Source organism: Megalobrama amblycephala, linkage group LG19 (genome assembly GCF_018812025.1).
Source record: "Megalobrama amblycephala isolate DHTTF-2021 linkage group LG19, ASM1881202v1, whole genome shotgun sequence".
In the NCBI taxonomy this organism is placed as follows: Eukaryota; Metazoa; Chordata; class Actinopteri; order Cypriniformes; family Xenocyprididae; genus Megalobrama; species Megalobrama amblycephala.
The window spans coordinates 40,716,915-40,740,812 of NC_063062.1; the positions used below are offsets into that span (position 1 = coordinate 40,716,915).

Consider the following 23,898-nt stretch of genomic DNA (forward strand, 5'->3'; position numbering starts at 1 on the left):
AGCAATCAGATCAGATCAGACTCACGGCCTCCTGCCATCTAGTGGCCGCTGAAGATACAGCAGTTGAACTGTGTACAGAGTACAAAATCTGCTTTACATGCATGTATTTGCAGGCTAATAATATAAAGGTCGTGGGGAAATTCAATGTATGTTTGAGTTACAGTTGTGTCCAAAAGTGATGTCTGGAGGGGGAATTTGTTTTTAGTGACGTTACAAATCTAATTATATGAGGAGAATATTTTAGATTTTTTAATATTCCAAATATGAGAGAACAATAAAACACTAAACTTGGTTAAGATGTTTATCTGACAAAATTATGTGGCAAAAAAGGCAAACTACAGCTACAGGTTTTATTTTACTATGATAAAGAAATGCACAGAAAAACAAAAAGCTGAGAGGAAAAAGCAAACATTGACTACATCATAATCAGTTAGTAATATTTCATTGTCTCTCTCTTGTTTTTGCATGTGTTCATAATTTCTGTATGACAGCCCGGCCAAAAGTTATGTCGCACTATTTGTTATTTTTCATTGCGTTATGATCACAAATAAAACAATCGACTCCGAGCACAGCTACACAATGTGACCACAACATCTTTAACACATTCTGAATAAGTGATGTCAGTTTTCCCATTTTTGTCCACTGTATGTAGAGCTGGAGTCTGTGGGATGTGTTTTCATCATGGACGTGATGAACTCACGCAGCTCTTGTTTTCTGCATCATTTGACAGAAGCAGTGAAATGGCTCTGGTTTGAATGGACTGACCACACATTCACTGGCCTTAAATCCTGCTAATCATCCCAGGGTTATCTGTCACCATCTGAAGCTATAAATGTAAAGGTCAGCAGGTCAGATGCTACTGCCCCCTTCTGGAGTGCAAAAATCAATACATGATTAGAACCTCAATCCGGACCGAAAGAACTGCCAGCGATATTTCAATGATGATAGAGAAGGTTCACTGTTGCCATATAGTTATAAATGTTGCCCCGATACTAAACCGACCAGCCATTCTTCATAGTTTTACTCCCATCTGACACGCCATTATTTCAGAACCATAAAGAATAAATATTATTCATGTAAAAATGTCAGATTTTTGAATGTTCTAATGAGACGATGCTGAGTTATGATCGTGGACGTGAGCTTGTTCATTAGAGAACAAGGATCTGAGATGCTGGTGACGGTGGTTCGGTCCATCAGAGACGGTCAGATCATGTTTTGAGACAGACTGTCCCATCATAGAAGAGCTTCTAACCAACGCTGAATGACTATAAAACAGCCTTCACTATCAAGATCAATTTGTTTACATATTTAAACATATATTACATATATATCAACATGTACATAACAGATACAGTAGTGGGCGAAAGTGACGTCCGACCGAGGAAAACTGACATCAGCCTTATTACAATATAAATGTGTGAAAGATGTTGTGGTCATATTGTGTAGTTGTGCGTGGAGTCGACTGTTTTATTTGTGATAATAACACAATGAAACATGACAAATTGTGCGACATAATTTTTGTCCAGACTGTCATACAGAAATTATGAACACATTCAAAAACAAGAGAGAAACAACCAGATATTAATAACTGATTATGATGTAGTCAATGTTTGCTTTTCCTCTCAGCTTTTTATTTTCTGTGCATTTTTAAAATAAAACCTGCATGAGATAAATACCTGAACCAAGTTTAGTGTTTGTTCTTCCCCCAGATTTAATATAATTACATAAAATTAAAACCACCTGCCTAATATCATCTGACCAAATATCTCATATCCTGACATCTGTCCACCGTTACACGACATTTTTACAATGCGATGTGTAACAGGGTGGACGTTTTAAGCTAATGAAGCACATTAATAGAAAAAACATGCTAGCAGAAGATTAACATTTAGGGAAATTTAACAGATATTTAAAAAATAAACATTTTCATGTCCAGTATAAACAGACAACAGGGTGGACATGTCATGTTTTACGCTATTAGATAAGTCTTCTAAAGAGGAGGAAGAGAGAGAAAAGAAAAGTTTATGATTGATTCTTACTTTGCTCTGAGTTGCTTTCCCTCCAAGGAAATGATGTCACTTCTAGTAAGTCATGTGATTTAGGGCATACACTTATTTTGAAGGGCAAGTAGCACCAAAGTAACAGGATGGACTGCAGTTTGAGACAAAAAACCACCCCAAAAAACTCATTACTCACTAAAAAAAATAAATTGTATTTTATGTGAAAGAGAATAAATCGAAGTATACACTAATACTCAGAACTGCTAGTTTAGAAGCGTACGTAAGCTTCATTTCCAAGTGAAGTTGAGAAAACATGATTAGGGGCATGAGAATCTGTCCAATGCTTCAAAGAGTCGTTTAATTAGATTTGGGTCCTAATCATTATGAATTTGGGTAACACTATTTTGATGGTCCTCTTCAGACATTCAACTATAAGTAACTTTGCAACATCAACTAAACTCTCATTAGAGTATTAATAGACTGTTAGTTTAGAGTTAATAACTTGAAGTTGCAAAGCAACTTGTAGTTTGTAGAAGATCTGAAGTGGACTATTGAAAACGTGTTACCGGAGTTTGTGTTAATTGTACATCTATGCATGGGAAAAACCATGTGGCATGAACGCTGATGAACATTATGTAAAATATGCAGTATATGCACATGTTGAGACTACAGTTCAGAGCCACACAAAACCTCCATCCTTAAACAACAGATGACAGGGTTTAAGATCAACACATTTAATGAGGCTCAGTTAAAAGAAGTGCACATTAAAATACTTCCACACAGCTTCCTAAAGGCTCAGTAGCAGATGAGTGCCGTGTTTCGTCCATGTCTCTAGAGGATCACCACAGTCCGGCTGCAAACACACTCACAGCGATAGCAGTCACTGCGAGCAGAGCCGGACGGGCCGCGCCGCGCCCGCTGGAGTTACAGTAGCTCCGGCTGCAGCACGAGTACGTGAAGGTGACGTTGTTCCCGCGGACCACAGAACTCTTGGGTCGGACGCAGTCGCTCCTGGTTATGCAGCCCTTGGAGAACAGCAGGGAGGCCCGTCCGAAGCGTCCGTCGGAGGTGAAGCACAGCTGCTGCGGCGGACACTCGGACAGAGTGTGTTTACAGGTCTTGTTGAAGGACGTCAGAGGACAGAAGTAACACATGAGGTTTTGACAGACGACGCCAGGCTGAAGACACAAAACCAAGAAAACCAGGCCTGAGATCCACTGAAGAACAGATTTAGACTGCATTTTGTCCCAGAAAAACACACAAGTGCACTGCAACAAACAGCTTCTCAAATGAGAGGTCGTGTGTGTGTTAAATAAGACACACATCCATAATCCAGGTGTGAGCTGTTGCCTTAATTACTTTAATTGCTGCACAGCTCAATCAGCACACGGTTAGTCTGTGTAACCGGACCTGATGAAGGCTCTGCACGAGCTGATCTCCTGAACATCTCAGTTCCTCAAGACTAATGATGTTCTGTTATTAACATCTGGAAACTGAAAGTGTGTGAACAGGGTGAGTTTACTTTCTGTATTCAACTACAATTGAATTTTGGTTCTCATATCCACACTAGTGGCACCAACCAAATCGATCCAGTCAGACGGTTGTAACTTCATCAGATTAACAGTATGTTCTCCACACAAACACATGCGCAGACTTTAGGAACCACAAAAAGAAAACAAAAGAGAAGAAATCCAATACAGAAAGTTTACCAAAGTGTACAATTTTGAAACATCTGATGAGATCCAGGTCGTCCCACACCGGCACTGCGGTTGGGAATCGAATTCCCATTCTGGAAATGGACACTTGATTAAAATTAAAACTTCTATTCCACTTGTTGACTGTGTGCACAATTGAATGTGATTTTAAACTATTGAAGCACCGGATGCAGCACTCGCCTGTGTGAATACTGAGTTAAGTTCTCTTTAGCATCTTCTTGCACTTGAACGGACAAACACAAAATCAAGCCAAAATATCTAAAGTCACTGATCTTGACTGAATAACTTTCACTTTAATAAAGATTAATTTTTTTTTTTTTATAAAAAGAGCGGCATTATTTTACATTTGATTATATTTATTTTCTTGTATTTGTGCTATTGCTAATTTATTTGTTCTCATTTTATTGCTATTTAATTGTCTTTAATAAAGTTTGAAATCTATAGGCTATTAGTAAGTCGTTTTTTCTGATATTTTTAATGAACCATAGTCAAGCTCCTCATGTAAGTGTTCTTTAGGCTGATTTTTGTTCATGGTATTCAACAAAATGTTTTGCCAAAAGACACACGATTGATATCTAAATGTTTGACTTTATACCTTATTGGAATTGAAACTGGAAATAAATAAGAATCACTAAAAAATTAAAACGATATATATGACGCCTTAACGGCAGTGCTGCATGATATTAGAATTTACCCAAAACTTTCACTTAAACTAGAAATGTCATGTGGGATCAGATGGAGGGATTGAAACAATTTTACCCATTTACTAACTAAATCTTGAACAAAAGGCAACAACGTCATGGAAATTTGTAATTATTACATTTTGGCAAAATTGTGGTCAAATCATCTGTATTTGTACGATCTGCTTAAACCCACTGATGGTCAGATTTAGAGTGGACCTTCATGCTTATTAGAAAAGGAAGAAGAAAAAAAAAAAAAAAAGTTTTCACACAAATCACATTTTACAAATCCACATGAAATCAAAAAATACTTCGGTTTTCTCATGAGATTTGGTGACGAACATCAGTCAGTGCTGTAATTGTGAAAGTGATGAACACACAAGTTTAATTTGATATCCCACATTTTACGTTTCATTTTCCAACTTTTTTGCTGTTTTGGAATATGTTTCCAATTTTATTGCCCACTTTAATTAAAATGCTTAAATGGAGTTAAAGACTGTGTAGAAATGAACAAAACCAATTAAATGTACAGTATTTAAACTGAAGCATGGTTTCATATACAGTAGTTTAGGGATGAGCTGTAGAAGTCAAAACATTCATTTATAGCAGATGTGTGTGGGAAAACTAATGTTTGGATATAAATAGTGCAAAAACAGAGTTAAAACAACTGGCTGTAGTTGAAAAAAGGTAGTTAGATGAGAACAAATACAGTCACAAATACTCCATCTTGACAATTTCACCACATAATGGTGTTTCATTGAACCAGACCCTCATAACCAGTAATGGTTTACCATTATAGACATTGAGTGATAAAATGGACTCAATCATGGTTTATTTTCAACAAAGGTTCTTCAGTTCCCTGACTGTAAACCTGCTGATGAAGGGAAGAAACGGCAGTCCGTCGCATTAATAAAATCGTCACGTTATTAATACAAACCATCATGTGCACGCGACATTTGCTTGTGTCACGCGCTCAGTAAAACTCATTTCCAGGGTTTAGTGCGTCACTCTTCCGGACAGTGAAGCGGGTCACCCGCGGTGATGCTGTCCGTCGGTCTGACCGTGACCCCGAGCAGCTGCTTGAGACGGTTCTCCGGTGCGGGAGCTTCATTGCAGCGGTCGTGACAGCAGCACGTGTAGCTGATCTGATAGTCGGAGCCCGCGAGAGTGACCGTGTGGTTAGAGCCGCACAGCTCCGGGGACGCGCAGCCCTGGGCGGCCAGCACCGACACCGGACCGTAGCGCCTCCAGCCGGAGAAGCAGCGCTCGTGCGGCCTGCACTCCGTGGTCATGTTGGTGCAGAGGCCGCCTCTGGCCTGCAGGGGGCGATAGTAGCACAGCAGGACGCCGCCGGAGCGACCCGACAGAACAAACACACCCGCGAGACAGAGCGCGGAGGCCCGCAGGAGAGCCTGGAGGAACCCGGACCTGGACGGACACACAACAAATGTTTTATAGGTTTCTTTTAGAACTTTACAATAAAAGTCAGTGAAGAATGAGGACTGAGACACTGGATGGAGGGAGATGGACGGATGCTACAACAGTCATTTTACAGTGAAATGACGAAGAAGAGGAAGTTGTGCTGGTCTTTTTTTTTCTATTTTTCTATGACATCTGTGGAAGTTTGTTTCCGCTACTGAATAAAAAAACAAAACAAAAAAACAAACAAACAAACAAACAGAGTAAAGACGACTTTATATCTCAAAATTGTGAGGGAAAAAAGTCAGAATTGTGAGATAAAAAGTCGCATTTATCTTCTAAATTGTTTTATTTCATGGTGGAATCAGTCTTTCAAATACATCCGAGAGAAACGCTTCAGGAACAAGAACAAATGTAGGGCGGGGCTTGATTTTGTCTGTGGGGAATTGATTGGATGGTTGTGGTTTGCTATTGGTGGATCTCATGTGAGTGACAGGTTGCCCCGCCCTCATCATCAGAGAAGAGAAGAGATGCTGCAAGAGGAAGATATTCTGATTCAAGATTACCAGAACATGAATTTAACACAATAATGATAAATCATTTAGAATAAACTCTGCAATATTCCATAAAAAATAAGAATTGTCAATTTGATTTTATGGTGACTTTAAGTTCTGGACTGAATTAAAGTCGTGCTGCAGGAGGAAATGAATGGAATCACATGATGATGATGAAATGAAGCTTTGATCAACACAGTGTTTGACTGAGATTTAGTTTCTGAACACAATATTCACCTGCTGAGGTGTGTTTCCATCGCCGCTGTGGATCTGAGTCAGTCAGAGGAACAACTGATTGATTCTTCAGTTTATTTGTAATTAGTTTAATTAATCATCAGGAAATCAGGTGCAGTGAATTAACTTACTAGCAGAAATGTTCTTTCTTTCATGGCAGATCATTTGCGTTCACTCTCATGTCATGTTTTTTTATTTGATCATGTGACATTTTTAATAGAAAGTGAGTTTATGTGACGAGGAATCAAGAAATAAGACATCTTACATTTACATTGTTTAAAATTGTATAGAAATGCAATGCAAAGAATACACAGATCATAAATCTGACTGAAATTAACCTGGTTCTCACAGAACTCAAACCCTAACAAGTTAAACTGATAAATAATATTTATACTTCATGTCAGCAATTTCAGCCTGAAACAATTGAACTGAACTGCGCATTTAATATCAGGAAGAATGTGTTATTCTCATGATAGTATGATTTTAATAAAACATATGAATGAATTTAGGTGGTCAGTGGAGCAGAAGTTGGTCAGAATCAAGAGGAAAGCGTCATGTTTCAGACCGGATCTGTTCTTCATCAGTCCATCTGAAGCTGATCCAGGAGTGACCTCTGACCCTGACTGACTGCAGCTCCTCAGATTCATTCACAACTAAACAAAAGACAACAGATTGACTTGCATTTCATGAATGAAATTGGATGAGCTTTATTTCACACCAATTCATTTTCATGAATAGATTCCATTAAATCAATACACTATTTCATCACAGAGGTGTTTTATCAAGATTAAATCAGAAGCATCTTATATCATCTTTGGTGACGAGTCTTTTCAGAGCGGCTCTTTTTTAATTATTAGAATGCTGATTTATCATATTTTAGCATTAAATGGGCAGAAATTTATCAAACAAGACATCAGAGAGAAGAAAAGATTCAGGAAAAATCATCTGTTCATAAAGACTTATTTTTATTGGCAGTGGAAAATAAGTTTCAGTATTTTATTGAAATGAAAGAAATAAATAATACTGTGATAAAAATAGTTCATAAGTACTTAGACTGTACATTATTTCTATTACAGGACCAGAAGATTTGTTTAAATAAAGGACAATAAAAAGATAGTAACATGACTTTAATTGTACACATGTGACTAAAGAATGTAAAATTACAAAATCGAGAAGACTGGGATATGATTCCAGCCTTTGATATCATCCAAAAATGACAATTCCTACATAAAGGCCGATACATACGATATCAAAAAGGGTCATTGAAACAAAAGGAGTGGCTACAAATATAAGGCTTGATTACAGTGAGAGAGATCAGGACTGAGCAGAGAGAGGCCACTGGAGGATTGGTCCGTCTGAGAATCACACACACACACACACACACACACACACACACACACACACACACACACACACACACACACACACACACACACACACACACACACCTGTAATGCAGCACAAAGGGAATGGATAAACAGTGACTTTCAGCCAAACAGATGCTAGAGAATCCTGGCATCAACATCAGATCTGTAGAAAGATGTATTCAAAATAGCCCTCATAATTATTACAAAGTATGGCTTTTCCAAGGGTCTGATTTTGGTATCAGGATATAAAACACGTACCGACCCCGATATTCACACAATGCCATTGACGCGGGCCACTTTCTCAGAATCGACAGGGAGAGGAGAGAAGATTAAGAGAGTTAAGATCAAACACACAAAGTACTTTTAGCTGGAAGATTTAAAACAAAATCAATAAGTCGCCGATACGATAAAAATACTCATGGAGAATGATAAAAATGAGATTATGCCTACAGACGTAAATGTACAAACTCTGGACTCTCGTGATACATAAATTACATCTAGAAGATTGAACTGGATTAGGACGCGTGAATTAAAAGGTGACCGAATAAAATCAAGCAAAAGTTGATATGAAACACTGCTGAATTAGTGAGACGTCCCTCTGGAGGAATAAATAGAAGAGTTGAAATCTAGAGTAAAAACCCGCGGGACGCTAAGAGTTTGTGTTGATGGGATTATGGGTCTGTAACAGGGAAAATCCCAAAGGAATGCTGTGGAACTCCAGCCTGACGGGGCTCGTGATCTTCTGCTGCGTCACCTGAGGAAGCAACGACATCATCATCATCATCATCATCATCATCATCACAGGAAACAGAGGAAAACAGACCCAGACAGGAAATACAGCGAGGATGAAACACGGACTAACCAAAATCTTCTGATAAAGTCTAAGAATGTTGTTATTTATAGCAGATTCGACTTTCATGATTGAATTCAGCAACATTAATGCAGTTATTGATCGATTTACAGTATTGATCACTTCAGAGTATTCCTGCACATAATAGTATTAGAGCTAAAAAAATTATCACGATATAATGTTTCATATTAATCGGTATCGATAATTATTGAGAATTTTAGTAGAAAAAATGTTTGAATTTAACTAATGCATTTTTAATTAAGGCAAACAAATAATTTTTAAATATATTTTATATGAAGATTAAATATACAAGTGTTAAAGAAACTGCACAATTCTGGATAAAATGAGAAACTTTTTTGTTTCAAACTGAGATCACAATTCTGAATGTCAACTAAACGAAATAACGTAATTTACTAGAAATTCTTACAAAATATTAATTGTTGCAGTATATTTTAAATATATTAGAATAAATTATTTTTAAAAAATTCTGTTTGGATGTATGATTAAATGACACGCTCATTAATACTCTTGTTTCATTACTGGATGAATCAGTGAATTTGAAAGAATCTGTTTAATGAAGATTCAACGTCAAATACATTTTTTAAAAGTCACTTGTCGCCACCTGGTGGTGAAACAATGTAATTGATAAATGCGTCATTTTCAAGTTTCTTTCTAAAGCTGATTTCCTGTAGCTCAGTGGTTAGAGCATGGCACTAGCAATGCCAAGGTCATGGGTTCGATCCCAGGGATTGCACATACTCAGATACAAATGTATAGTATAATGCAATGTAAGTCGCTTTGGATAAAAGCGTCTGCCAAATGCATAAATGTAAATGTAAATTTGCTCAGCTTTAGAAAGACATTAGTGTTTTATCTAAACCATAAACTTCTCAGTACTTCTGTGATCATTTGAATATCTGTAGCACAGAAATAAAGATGGAGTGTGATTGAAAGCACTGTTTGTGTTTGTCTCTCTCAAGACAAACTTTGAAGTAGGCCTAGATCAACTGTAAGACGTAAGGAAACCATGACACCGCCACAGTGACGAGCTGATATGTCCTTTTTTATTCACTATCTCCTCGTCACGGGCAGGTACAGCACTCATTTTCATGTGTTTGTGTGTTCTGATTGCACAACTGAACTCCACAGCAGCTTGTTTGCGTGTCGCTCGCAGCGCGTCCGTTTGTGATCCGGGGCGGAGCGAGCTTCAGAGTTGTTCATGCAACCGAATTGCATGTCTGTTTACATTTTAATGCATTTAAGTGAAACTATTTTGAGAGTTTTATCCAACATTTTTTCTATCTATTTCTATCGTCGATACCGTTTTATTGCCCAGTCCTAATAAAAGCTGCACGATTAATCGCTAAAAGATCGCGATCTCGGTTCAAAAACACGCAATATTATTCCTAAATGACAGCAATACGGCTCTGTCTGTGTAAAGTCCGATCACAGCGAACATTCGGATCTGTGTTCTGATCCAGAGAGAGACGTTGTCATGTATAGATATGAAACTCTCTTTTCAACCACAGTGTCATTATTTCTGTCTTACAATAATTCAGATTATCACAGAAGCACTGGGATAAAAGTTTATAGTTCAGATATAAACACTGATGTCTACAGTAGCGATCAAAATAGAGTAAAGCACCTTTCAAAAGTAAACTGATGCTTCAAATAAAGATTGTTCAATGACATCGTTACACCAGTGTTTGAAACAAAATTGTGATTCGCAATTTATCCAGAATCGTGCCGCTCTAAATAGTTCTGTGTAATATCTGTCACTAGTGTTAGTCTTTTCTTCCCTATTGTGGCTTCTGGAACCAGAACAAATGTAGGGCGGGGCTTGATTTGGTGGGGAATTGATTGGATGGTTGTGGTTTGCTATTGGTGGATCTCATGTGAGTGACAGGTTACCCGTAACCATGTTGTTGTTTATTAAACAGCAACACATTCTACACACAGAGAACTGAAACTACAAACGGCTGTCATTAAAGCCTCAAACCTACAATCTGTGTTTGGTCAGTTGAACGACACTGAATCCAAAGCACTGAACTCTGGGATACGGATCCACCAGTGGAATAATATGAAGAACTGCAGAACTTTATCATAGAAACGGGTCAGAATTCATGACTTTGAGTGCACTTTAAAGAGCATGTGGTGATGCTGAAGAGGACGGCCTGTACACACAGCAGCTGGTGGTTTCTGGACCACGTAAAACAACATTAATTAGTGAAGTCAACTTTATGCAAACGAGCACCAACGAGACCAATGGGAGCTACCATGTATGCTGACTTTAAATAATAATAATAATGATAAAAACAAAAAAGAGTTCCAGTTACTAGTGATGTGCCCGAAGATGAATACTATGTTCAGAAAGGAAATGACGCATTCTACGGAGGCCATAAAGGGACATGGTGATGAGATGTGATGAAAAAAAAATATATTTCAATGCTTCTGCGTTCTCCCACAATTATACAGTTGGGTAATTTATTTTAATTTGCGGGCATCAGGGAGCCGCTCTCAACATGTGGGGTATTGAAAACACTTGAATGTGTGCTTGCTTTTCATTTTCAGCATTTACTGTGAATAGAAACTGAAAGTGAACACAGTGCTGCGCTTTACTCGGAAACATGCAGCGCGTCAGACTATTAATTATATTAATTACATCACCACCGTTGAAATTTGATGATCACTGTAAGTCATATAACATTCTTCACAAACATGAACTGTTGAAATGCTGGGCAACTGGCGGATAACACCGTTTCAACAGCGCATTTTTACTCCCATTCGTCTGCGAGCTCGTGCAGCACTGACAGAAGTTATCAGTGCATGAAATAAATGTATTCGAAACATTTCGCAGTTTATTTATTAATTGTTTAAGGCCATTTCATGCTTTCAAATGATCATTTCATTAATCATACAGTAACCGTCATTTCCATCATTTCGTGACATCATTTCTAACTAAATCAGGCCAAACTGAAGTTCGTTTGGAGTTTGTTTCTGGAGTTGAACTACCATTGGTCTGTGGTGATGATGTAATAGGTGGGCGTGGCGGATGCTGAAGCTGTAATTCTAACAGAGCGACACAGACACAGTTTTTCATGTTAAATACTGCTTTAAAACAGCAGCTTTACAATCTATTGTATAAAGTGCTGTAAAAATAAACATGATGTGATTGGAGCGCTGAACTGCAGAGCTGGTGCAAACTTTCACATGCTTTCTGAACTAATGTTTTCTTTTTGTTATTGAGAGGAAAGCGTGCAGCACATTCGTCTAAACGCCACTCTCAGCAGTGTGGGCAGTGTTAGGATGTTCGCTAACAAAGAACTTCGCTGTGAGTATATCAGGGCCTTCAGGCGTAGCATCACGAAGATGCTCTTGTGCTCAGATCATGTGAGTAATGGAGGCTCACCTGGTTGAGATCAGCAGGAGTATGTTCTGACTGCGGCCGAGTCCAGACGCTGAACTCCGCTCACGCCGCCTGCAGCCGCCACACACACACGCATTAGTCACACACACACGGCAACATGTTAAACACACGTATGCGCTGACGTAAGCTACACGCGTAACACAAGCTGACTAGCAGAATCAAGCGTGCGGTGCATCGCTCACTCACGTACCGTCCAGCTGCGGTTTCTTAGCCAGCAGGGCGGTGTCTCCGGCGCTCACCCTGAAGCTCGCAGGCAGCGTGTCAGAGGCGCTCACGCTCATCCCGCGCACGTCTTTGGGGCGAAACTTCTTCCTCCAGGACGGCGCGCGGCGGAAGTTCTTGTCGTCATCCTGCGGAGGAACGGCTGTGATGTGAAGAGCTCAGATCTGATACGACAGACTGATGAACCTGACTCAACTCACCTCTTCCAGTCTCCTCTCTGTTCCCGCGGCTATCAGGTGACCGTACTCGTGCTCCAGTAACGCTCTCGCCTGCGGACAGTCAACAGTCAACGGAGATAGTGTGAAAAACAATAAATCGAATGCAACAAGTGAAAGATTCTATTGTGTTGTCCGCACTGACTGCACAGAACAGTCAACATGAATCGAGTGAGCTCAACGAGTCACTGAAACGGTGCGCGTCTGACCTGTGTGCACTGCGTAGGGATCTGCAGAAGCAGAGCCAAGGCGTTGTGGTCGAAGGACTCGTCTAAGGCGATGAGCGCTCCATGAACACCGCTCTCCAGAAGGTTGCTGGCGTAGTCCTTTAAGCCGATGGCCTGAACCCAGCTGACCACGCGCTCGTTCGTCCACACCAGCACATCTGCACAGACACAAGCATTAAAGGACACATGACCACACAGAGGGGGAAATTTGGGAGAAAACCAACATGCGCTCACCTTTGACTTCAACCTGTGACTCCTCACGTCTTCGCTCAAGGTCCTTTCTGTCGTAGTTCAGTCGTCTCAAACACATCACACCGCACTGAAAACTGTTCCTACAGAGAGAGAGAGAAACACAAACACAGTGAGGACGAATCAGCCCTGAAAATATGCCAGATGCATGCATGGATGGATGTATGGTTGCATGTATGGATAAGATGGATGCATGTATGGATGGATGGATGGATGGATGTATGGATGCATGTATGGATAGATGGATGCATGGATGGATGGATGCATGGATGGATGGATGGATGTATGGATGTATGGATGCATGTATGGCTGGATGTATGGCTGGATGGATGCATGGATGCATGTATGGATGGATGCATGCATGGATGGATGCATGTATGGATAGATGGATGCATGTATGGATGGATGCATGCATGGATGCATGTATGGATGGATGGATAGATGGATGCATGTATGGATGCATGTACACTGCGTTCCAAATTATTATGCAAGTGACACATCAGCAAGATTTCAGTAGAATAAACATTCAGATTTTAGTTTTTCTAAGAAAATGTTTGTTTGTTTATTTATCCATGTCTTTTTAGATAACTGGTATCAATCTCAGACAAAATAATTTGCCAGATCTATGGAAACCCTACTTAGAGGTTGTTCCACATTATTAAGCAATTCACAGTTCTCATACAATATGGAGAGGAAGAATTAACTTTCTGAAGATGAAAAGCATGGAATGGTGCAATGTTGTGCAAAAGGCATGAAAACAACTAATTGTGTGAAACTGAATGGAGATTATCAAATTATCATAAGATTTCTGAGTGATTAGAGCACAGCAGAACTCGGTCAGATAAAGGCTTATTAATGAAAGTTCCTATTAAAAAAAATTAATTGTATTAAAAGGGCAGCTATAAAAAAAAGCCAGTGTTGAGCAGCAAACAGGTATTTGAAGCTGCTGGTGTTTCTGGAGTCTTGAGAGCCTCACCATGCAGGCTGGCAGTTGTGCGTAAAGATGCATTTTAGACACCACTAACCAAACCTCACAAAGAGAAACATTTACAGTGGGTTTAGAAATACATTTTCAAACAGTTTTATTGCTGTGGTGTTTTTTTGCAGCATGGGATAGTGCATAGTGCATTGTACAATAGTGCGTTGTACTATGCACTATCCTCCTTTTTATACCATAGCTGAAAATGGCCAGTTATGAGCTCCACATATCTTGCAAAAGTCATTTTAATACCCTCCATCTCACTTCCCAATATTCCAGCCCAAATCATCACCCTCTAACTCCTTGCTGACGTCACAGTCTTGTTGGAACGTGGTGGCCATTCACCAACCATCCAGAAATCCATCCATTTAGAACATCCATTGTAGTACGGCATTAGTCAGTGAATAAAACTATCTAAAAATGAGTCTGAGTATGTATTTCTAAACCCACTGTAAATGTTTCTCTTTGTGAAGTTTGGTTTGGAGTGGCTGAAATGCATCTTTTCGCACAACTGCCAGCCTGCATGGAGAGCTTCTTGAGACTCCAGAGACACCAGCAGCTTCAAATACCTGTTTGCTGCTCAACACTGGCTTTTTTTATAGCTGCCCTTTTAATACAATTAATTTTTTTGACAGGAACTTTCCTCAATAAGCCTTTATCTGACCGAGTTCTGCTGTGCTCTAAATCACTCACAAATCTTATGATAATTTGATAATCTCCATTCACTTTCACACAATATTAGTTGTTTTCATGCCTTTTGCACAACATTGCACCATTTCATGCTTTTCATCTTCAGAAAGATCTTTCTTCCTCTCCATATTGCATGAGAACTGTGACTTGCTTAATAAAGGGTTTCCATAGATCTGGCAAATTATTTTGTCTGAGATTGATACCAGTTATCTAAAAAGACATGGATAAATAAACAAACAAACATTTTCTTAGAAAAACTAAAATCTGAATGTTTATTGTACAGAAATCTTACTGATTTGTCTCTTGCATAATAATTTGGAACGCATTGTATGTATGGATGGATAGATGGATGCATGTATGGATGGATGGATGCATGTATGGATGGATGGATGCATGGATGCATGTATGGATAGATGGATGCATGTATGGATGGATGGATGCATGGATGCATGTATGGATAGATGGATGCATGTATGGATGGATGGATGGATGGATGCATGGATGCATGTATGGATAGATGGATGCATGGATGCATGTATGGATAGATGGATGGATGCATATATGGATGGATGCATGCATGGATAGATGGATGCATGTATGGATGGATGGATGCATGGATGCATGTATGGATAGATGGATGCATGTATGGATGGATGGATGCATGCATGGATGCATGTATGGATAGATGGATGCATGTATGGATAGATGGATGCATGTATGGATGGATGGATGCATGTATGGATAGATGGATGCATGTATGGATGGATGGATGGATGCATGGATGCATGTATGGATAGATGGATGCATGTATGGATGGATGGATGGATGCATGGATGCATGCATGTATGGATAGATGGATGCATGTATGGATGGATGGATGGATGCATGGATGCATGTATGTATGGATAGAGGGATGCATGTATGGATAGATGGATGCATGTATGGATGGATGCATGCATGGATGCATGTATGGCTGGATGGATGCATGGATATATATATATATATATAGATGGATGGATGCATGGATGGATGCATGTATGGATACATGTATGTATGGATGGATGGATGCATGTATGGACGGATGCATGTATGGATATATGGATGGATGGATGGATGGATGGATGGATGGATACATGCATGTATGGACGGATGCATGTATGTATGGACGGATGCATGTATGGACGGATGTATGGATATATGGATATGGATAGATGGATGGATGCATGCATGGATGGATGGATGCATGGATGGATTATGGAAGTATGTATGTATGGACGGATGCATGCATGGACGGATGCATGCGTGTATGGATGCATGGATGGATGCATGGATGGATTATGGAAGTATGTACGTATGGATGCATGCATGTATGGATGCATGGATGGATTATGGAAGTATGTATGTATGGATGCATGTATGGATGGATGGATGGATGTTTGAATGCATGTATGTATGGATGCATGTATGGATGGATGGATGGATGTTTGAATGCATGTGTGTATGGATGTAACTACACCATCTACAATCCAATAGAGAGATCCATCAATCAGAAAAGCCACTGTTACCATGGAGACCACTCACTCCTACAAAGCACTGCAGAGCATGTAATGGAGTTGGTCCCCCTATATTCTCAAACTACTTGCATGTGTATAAAATATGGTATTTTAAAATAACTGGTTTTGGATTCAGTTACAGCTGCTTTCACAAATTCAACTCGTTACCATTACCACTCACACATAAAACAGCTTCTTCCCTCGTTGTGTGGGGGTGGTTAAGGGTTGGGGTTTAATGTGTTTATGGCAAGGAGATATTGTTGTTGATCATCAGTGTATGTACCATTTATGTTGTCCTGACAAAATGGCAATAAAAAAAAAATTGGGAGAAAAACAGCTTCACGTCTTTTTACCGTTAAGATACTATTCATAAATCAGCACCCAAATACTGGAAACCACTGGAAAATGACCTTCACTTATCCTAGTTTTATTATACACAAGTAGTTCATCCTCTCATTAAAGGCATTAAGTCAATTAAATCTGGCTGGTTCGGTTTTTTGAAAATCAAAGGGAAAAACAGCAGCCCAGACTGGAAACTCTGACTGGAGAAATAAATGGACAGATGCAAGAGACAGTGAGCTGACCATGACTGACCTATGGAAACTGTCCACCATTTTGAGCTGACTGCGGAGGTCTTTTTTGGTCAGATGATCCAGCATACGAGCGTCTACCAGCGACTCCATGAAGTAACTGCGGTACTGAGGTAAGCCGAGGCTCGGCAGCCAGTCGTTACCAATCCATTCGTGATTCATGTCGCCGTAGGCCAGAGTCTGAGAGCAAACAACACACATTCAGTCCACTCAAAACCACAATGATGAAAATCAAATGCTACTTACCTAAAAGACACTTAATATTCAGTGATATTATTGATATGACTATCAGAAGAGAAGAAAACTTGAACTGAATTGATCTAATAATGTCTTCTGTAGAGCTGCTTTATAGCCGAATTCAACTCATTTCATAAATGACAAACTTTACACTGAACTGAACTGAACCAATCTGTATTGTATAAAGTGCTATAGAAATAAAGCTGACTTGACATAAAATAACAAAATACATCAAGAACACCACCTCAGCACTGAGTTCATACAGAAGCAGTGATGATGGATCAATCTCATGAGATTAGAGAAAGCTCCTCCTTTCCTAACATTAAAGCATCATGAGATCCTGCTGTCAGTGTGATCCAGAAACACAGGCTGTTCAGATCGAGGGTTTCAAAGACCAAGACCAGCAAACGTTGCCTTAAAATGATGAACTGCAGTGAATCTCACAAAAGCCGTCGAGAACACGTCCAGGTCACAAGTCTCAGCAGATTCTCAGAGAGACGCAAAAACAATTCTTTCATGTCAAACTGTAAGCTTGATTTTCCAAAAGCTAAATATGTCTGATTCATTTTGGTCTGATTGTGAAGTAAAACGTGACTTGAACGTGTTCCTGACAGATCTCGAGATTCAGCCGCTGTCCATTCCTGCATGTGTGATTCATGTGCAATAAAAATAAAGGCATCAGGCAGAGAGGTGTGTGTGTGAGAGGGTCAAACCTGGGCCCAGCCGCCCTCCTCGTCCTCCTGGTGTTAGCGGGTTAGCATGTGGAGCGAGGGGAGGCGAGTCATTATCAGAAGGTAAAATACAGTAAAACATCACAGCACGCACACAACTATACCAGCTGACTGACCGTGAGCGGCGTGGCGGCCAAACTCTCCATCTCCTCATGCGTGAGCCAGACATTCCCAGAAGACTACATGATCCGTGAGTGAGGATGGGAAAACAAGTGAGGAAAGATGGAGTGAAAGAGGAAGAATGTGTTATTGAGCAGCAGGAACATTAGTGAAAGCGGTCAAACATCCCATCAGGTGTTAATGTGTGAGGCATGCGAGAGAGAGAGAGAGAGAACAGACGTGTGCTGCGGTGTGAACACGTGTTCCAGTTCACAGCTACAGGAGGAGGTGTGTGTGTGTGTGTGTGTGTGTGTGTGTGTGTGTGTGTGTTTCCCTGACATCAGTGTGCTGCTTTATCAGATCATCAGTTCCTGTCTCACTCTTATCAGTGGCTCTTCTGCTGTTGATGAATAACGGTCTCTACTCGAGTCCTCTGAAACCTGAGGATTTCACATCAACATGCCTGAAACTCGCTGAGGTAATGAAAACCCAAATAACCCTCGAGCAGGCAGCAGCTCCTCACTGCAGAACACCAGATCCAGATCCAGGAGGTGGAGATTTAGGGATATGTAAAGTGGGAGGAGTTGGATCTGGATCTCGTGTTCTGCAGTGAGGACCATCTCCGACTAGGGCTGCTCCATTTGAACAGCATCTTTTCTGATAAAAACTGTGATTGCAATTTAAAATGAAACCATTCCAGGTTTGCTGTGCTTGTTTGTAGGGATGCAGAATTTTGGCAAAATTTTGTGATTATATATTAATATTAACTATTAAATAAACAATTCAAATAAATGTAAAATAAATAAATAAATAAAAATGTCTTAATTTCTCCACTTTCTAATGATAAAGCAAAGTTTTATTTTGATATAAAACTGCATGAAGTCCTTAAAGCTTCTCTTTTGTTTTGTTTGTTTGTGAAGATGTTCGGATGCATGTTAAAATGACAAACTCAGAGCAAACGCACTTCATGTGAATCGAGACGCTGAAAACAGTGTAAGTGAACACAGTGCTGGCTTCACTCTGAACACACAGCACTTATATTATTCAACTTTTTCTCTTTTTTTTCCGAAAATCCCTGTTATGCATCTCTTGAAAAAGTGCAGAATCAAAACACAGGTGAAGGAGAAGCAGAAACAGAAGCGTTGCTGACGCTCATGTAAAATAACACGATCATCAAACATTAAACAGCTTATAAATCAAAACTGCCTGACGTTACTGAATGAAATGAAGAGGAAACGACTGAAGCTTTAAGTTGATCTACTCCTTCTGTGTTTTGCTCATCGCTTTGAATCCCTTCCGGATGAAGTCTGTTACAAAAACATGATTTTCTCAGCTTTATGAGCGAAATGTTCCCCACATTCAAGTGTTGATAAAAAAGAATATTTTTTTTGATTGTTTGTTTAAAAGCAGAGGCTCTGTTCTTTCTTTTGGTATATTGACTAGGAGCCATGAAAAGTTTGTGAATATGATCAAAAATGCTGTCGCTGGCTGGCAAATTTTTTTTTTTTAAATGCTGGCGGGGAAAGAGTCAATTGCAAATCGCAGTCATATCGCGATTTCTGTTTTATTTGCATTAATCGTGCAGCTCGACCCTCAACATTTCGCCTACTTCAGTTTCTGAAAGCGCTAAGCTCGAGTGAGAAAGTTCATTTTCATTGGTGTGTTGATGTCTGGCAGTATCTACTCTGATAACAAAACACTGACAGAATCACATTTAGCTTTAAAACCTGAGATGTGTTTGACAGTGTCAGATATCTGAACACCAGGCTGTTTCCTACCGTTCTGGAGGTAGGTGGCGCCGACGGGCTCGTGAGCGACATGATCTCCTGAATAGCAAGACGTAGTTTGAGGCGGTGAAGAGGGTTGCTGATGCCAATCTCACGCTGAATCTCGGTGTCGGACAGGGCGGACATGATGGCACCGCTCTTCACATTGGCACGGCACGCTGCCACGTACCACGCGGGCATCCCGACCCACAGCTGAGAGAAACACAACGACAGCGGTCAATGAGATCCACCAGACACACGCCATCATCTGGACAAGGGTGCTTTCCTTACTATCACACATCCTGTACTCGTCTCGGTTGTCATGCCAACACTAATCTATGATTTGCAAATGCATTGGAAATGTTTTCCGAACTGCTGTACCTCGAGCCACACCACGACGGTGGGTCCGTCCCACTGAGCGAACGGCAGACCCTGCCGACAGGCTTCCTCCAGCAGTTCATGTCTGAAAATACAGAGGAAACATTAGGAACATGCATGTGTGTGCAAAGGGCATGGGCCAAACATGGAAGAATGATATGCACTTATATGAAGCAGTCGTACGGTCAGCGAACAGCGCTTGTGAAGATGTGAGGAAACAGCAGCTGGATTAGTAAAAGAGTTTTGAGAGAAAGAATCCAGACGTCTTCATTTACACCAACAACACATCGCCAGAACAATCAGGGATTTAACCATCTCAATTCTGATATCAAAGGTCAAAAATGAAAATAAACACTGACTTTATTTATATTATGTATTTATTCTAGAAGGGAGTAAATGAGAGAAGTGAATTTTCTTTCATGATAGATGGTGAATCTTCAACCTGTTTGCACAAACTGACAAATATATTCCTCTCACACACTCTGTAGTTCATTCTGTTCAGTTTCTGCTCCTCTAAATAATGTCTTCATCATGACAGAATGCAGAGAAGGTAGCATGACACCTGTGACACCTGACGATGTGAATGCTCTGAAAACAACACTATATGCAGCAGGATTCCCATCCATACCGCACAGCATTACCTGATGCAGCTACTGAAGTGTTCAGATGAAAGGAGAATGCAGACAAACATGCATGACATCAAGCGTCTCAGAGACATGCTGAAGAATGAGGAGAAGCGTTCAGTCCAGGACTCGACATGAATGAGGCTCTGACGCCCTTCATAGTGCACTTCAGCTAGTGTACTTACTCAAACACAAGAGCCAGTTCCTCACTGTAAACGGGCCTTAAAGTCACCATGAAATCAAAAGAGAATCTTGTTTTTATGGAATATTGCAGAGTTTCATTATTATTCATTCATCATCATTATTATTGTCTTAAATTCATGTTCCTCATAATCTTGAATCAGAATATCTTCCTCTTGCAGCATCTCTTCTCTTCTCTGATGATGAGGGCGGGGCAACCTGTCACTCACATGAGATCCACCAATAGCAAACCACAACCATCCAATCAAATCAAGCCCCGCCCTACATTTGTTCTTGTTCCAGAAGCGTTTCACTCGGATATACGGCACAATAGAGAAGAAAAGACTAGTGTAACTCCCGTTTCATTTTGAATAACTACAAATTTCTAAGAAAAAAAGTGATTGCACCTCTTCCTTTGGCTGGCATCAACACAAAAAAAACTATATTCATAAAATACAGTATATCACAGGAGAGATTATTCCTTTTCTCGTGTCATACATACACCTCACGGAGGAAACAGCGATTGTGTTTATGTATGGAGGCTGTTATGAAACACAAATATACTAGGTATGAAGTTTTCTTCCTAACACTTGATTTCTCTGCGAGAGAGTGATGCATAAATCTAGGAGTTCACCCATACAGTTATGAAACTTTTACCATCACCATCTGGTTATCTCAACCAGCACCACAACCCACCCTGCGGTTAAAGGGCCGGACAAGCTGAAGAAACCATGTGTGTTGTTGTAAAGGTCAGTATATGTTAGTAGTGCTGAAGCGCATCACAGCAAGCATGAGACGTGCAGGTGGTTGTCATGCTCCACACGGGTCCAAACATGATCAAGACGGTCTGCGGACACTTACCCTGAGTTTGGGCTATGAATGACATATGAAAGAGTGAGTGAGGAGAGAGGAGGGAAAACAACCAGAATGAGCCACTGATGGGTAATGAGACATGAATCACAATGACATCAACAGAGCGTCGGACACAAACACTACAGCGCCTTCATGATCAAGACCCCGATACACTTCAGGAGAGATCGGAGGAGGAACCGATGTGACGTCATTTCGACAAAGTCAGGCTTTAATCATGTTTAATGCTGTAAAGCTGCTGCTGTACAAATAAACGAATCTCAGAGCTGGTGCACACAGATCCACATCACTCTGATCCGACGCTTTCTGTTTTCTCATGTTTATTTTGTTATTGATGGACGACACTGGGATGTTCGCTAACAAAAAAAACTTCACTGAGTATATCGGGGCCTTAACACCTCACATTCACATTTCATGGTGAGCAAAATTAAAGCGGTGTAGCGATGGCTGAACAACGAAAGCAGACGTGACGGCAGGTCAGTGATGGTGTTGAGTGAAGGTGATGAAGCACAATCTCAACCACTGAAGATCAAGTGAAGCATCAGTTTTGTCTGGAGTCATTTCTATATGTGTTTTAAGTCATGTTTCCCTTCAGAAATGAATGATGAATGCTGTTGACGTCACTCACTTCTTCTGCAGTTTTCTGTTCTTCTCTGCAGGGCCGCCCAGTTTGCCGAGCGTCATGGCGTCCGGTGAGCCGCTTCCGTCAGGCGTTCCTGCCGGCACTGATTCGATCACAGAACATATTATCCCAGTTTACTGCATGTATTCAGTGCTGATCACAAACACGCATGTTAACAGCATGTGAAAGCTACTATATAATGCATGATAATTCTCATTTTACGTTTACGCATTTGGCAGAAGCTTTTATCCAAAGCAACTTACATTCTATTCAAGGTACACATTTACATTTTTATCAGCTCTTGCTTTCCCTGGGAATCGAACCCATGACCCAAGACTTTTCTTAAACCATTTAAGACTTAAAACATTAAATTTGACAAAACTAAATGCAACATGTTTTAAGGACCCGTAGACCCTGATACGTATATGGCTGATGGCACACCTGGGACAGGAGACTCTTTTCCCACAGGATTGGGTCGACTCTTCTCCTTCTTTGCGAACAGACGGCCGATGGAGACCTTGATGCTTTTCTTCTTGGCGCCCTTGTTGAGCGAGTCCTGACTGCTGTTGCTGCTGCTGGGATTACTGCCCGCTCCGTCCTGCAGCCCGGCGCTGAACACACACACACACACACACACACACACGTCACATGTCTGATCCTGCATTAACACTGACTGTAACGATGATGAACGAGTGAGCGTCACTGACCCGCGCACGTCTCTGATGTCCTCGTGGCTGGCGGTGTGCAGCGCTCCTTTATGGAGTCTGATGGAGGACGGGGTGGACGGAGGAGACGTCTCACATCTGATAGTGGCTTTATCGTCCTGAGCACACTGAACACACACACACACATCAGTCAAACACGCAAACCTAAAACACTCAAATTAGGGCTGATTGAACTATCATTTTTGTAGCTAATTTTAAATTTGATGAAAATGTAAGGTGTAAAATTTTGTAAAATTTATTTGTAATGTAGAGAAAAAAAGAAATGAAATGTATAAAAAATGTTTTACTGTTATCTCAAACCAGCATGACTAAGTTTGTAGGGTTTTTTGGACCTTTAAACATCTTCAAACAAGTTTGGAAACAAGTTTTGGGTCTGTCATTCTGGGTGACCGTCCCTTTAATCCTCTGTGAGACACTGACGGTCATTCAGAATCATAATCTATGAATGTAACATGATACAGCGGTCAGATGATTACTTGAGTACGTATAGAACAGCTAAAACACCGTCTGATGGTGTGAATGTCAGATTCAGTACACACTCTCTTATTGATTACGTCCCATAATGGTTGAAAAAAAGTTGTGTATAATAACATTACAGGGTTAGTTCACCCAAAAATGAAAATAATGTCATTAATTACTCACCCTCATGTCGTTCCACACCCGTAAGACCTTCGTTCATCTTCAGAACACAAATTA

General features: G+C 40.3%; 3 protein-coding genes across 12 annotated transcripts in view; all 3 read right to left on the reverse strand.

Moving 5' to 3' along the window:
* Nucleotides 1-2,718: 2,718 nt before the first annotated feature.
* Nucleotides 2,719-3,241, reverse strand: LOC125254010 (protein Bouncer-like). The gene has a single exon (XM_048168361.1). It carries the CDS (start codon nt 3,239-3,241, stop codon nt 2,840-2,842), a length of 402 nt encoding a protein of 133 aa, XP_048024318.1. The 3' UTR covers nt 2,719-2,839.
* Nucleotides 2,719-23,898, reverse strand: part of ppfia1 (PTPRF interacting protein alpha 1) — a 35,513-nt gene continuing 14,333 nt past the window's right edge. For 4 of the 10 annotated variants that reach the window (XM_048168341.1, XM_048168342.1, XM_048168344.1 and 1 more), the window contains 16 exons: nt 23,185-23,309; nt 22,919-23,088; nt 22,484-22,580; nt 21,847-21,858; nt 20,186-20,267; nt 19,817-20,017; nt 18,056-18,118; nt 17,922-17,948; nt 16,976-17,151; nt 13,145-13,242; nt 12,893-13,068; nt 12,669-12,737; nt 12,437-12,596; nt 12,229-12,297; nt 6,606-8,723; nt 2,719-5,823 (listed from right to left, as the gene is read on the reverse strand). In XM_048168341.1, the coding sequence (XP_048024298.1) occupies nt 12,239-12,297; nt 12,437-12,596; nt 12,669-12,737; nt 12,893-13,068; nt 13,145-13,242; nt 16,976-17,151; nt 17,922-17,948; nt 18,056-18,118; nt 19,817-20,017; nt 20,186-20,267; nt 21,847-21,858; nt 22,484-22,580; nt 22,919-23,088; nt 23,185-23,309 (1,515 nt within the window). In that variant the 3' untranslated portion in view covers nt 2,719-5,823; nt 6,606-8,723; nt 12,229-12,238. The remainder of the gene's footprint in view (nt 5,824-6,605; nt 8,724-12,228; nt 12,298-12,436; nt 12,597-12,668; nt 12,738-12,892; nt 13,069-13,144; nt 13,243-16,975; nt 17,152-17,921; nt 17,949-18,055; nt 18,119-19,816; nt 20,018-20,185; nt 20,268-21,846; nt 21,859-22,483; nt 22,581-22,918; nt 23,089-23,184; nt 23,310-23,898) is intronic. The other 6 variants (XM_048168350.1, XM_048168343.1, XM_048168349.1 and 3 more) reach the window with 4 other exon arrangements.
* LOC125253945 (protein Bouncer-like) lies at nt 5,400-6,625 on the reverse strand. Its single transcript, XM_048168204.1, has 2 exons — nt 6,606-6,625; nt 5,400-5,823 (listed from the first exon to the last, which is right to left on the reverse strand). Exons 1-2 carry the CDS (start codon nt 6,623-6,625, stop codon nt 5,400-5,402), a joined length of 444 nt encoding a protein of 147 aa, XP_048024161.1.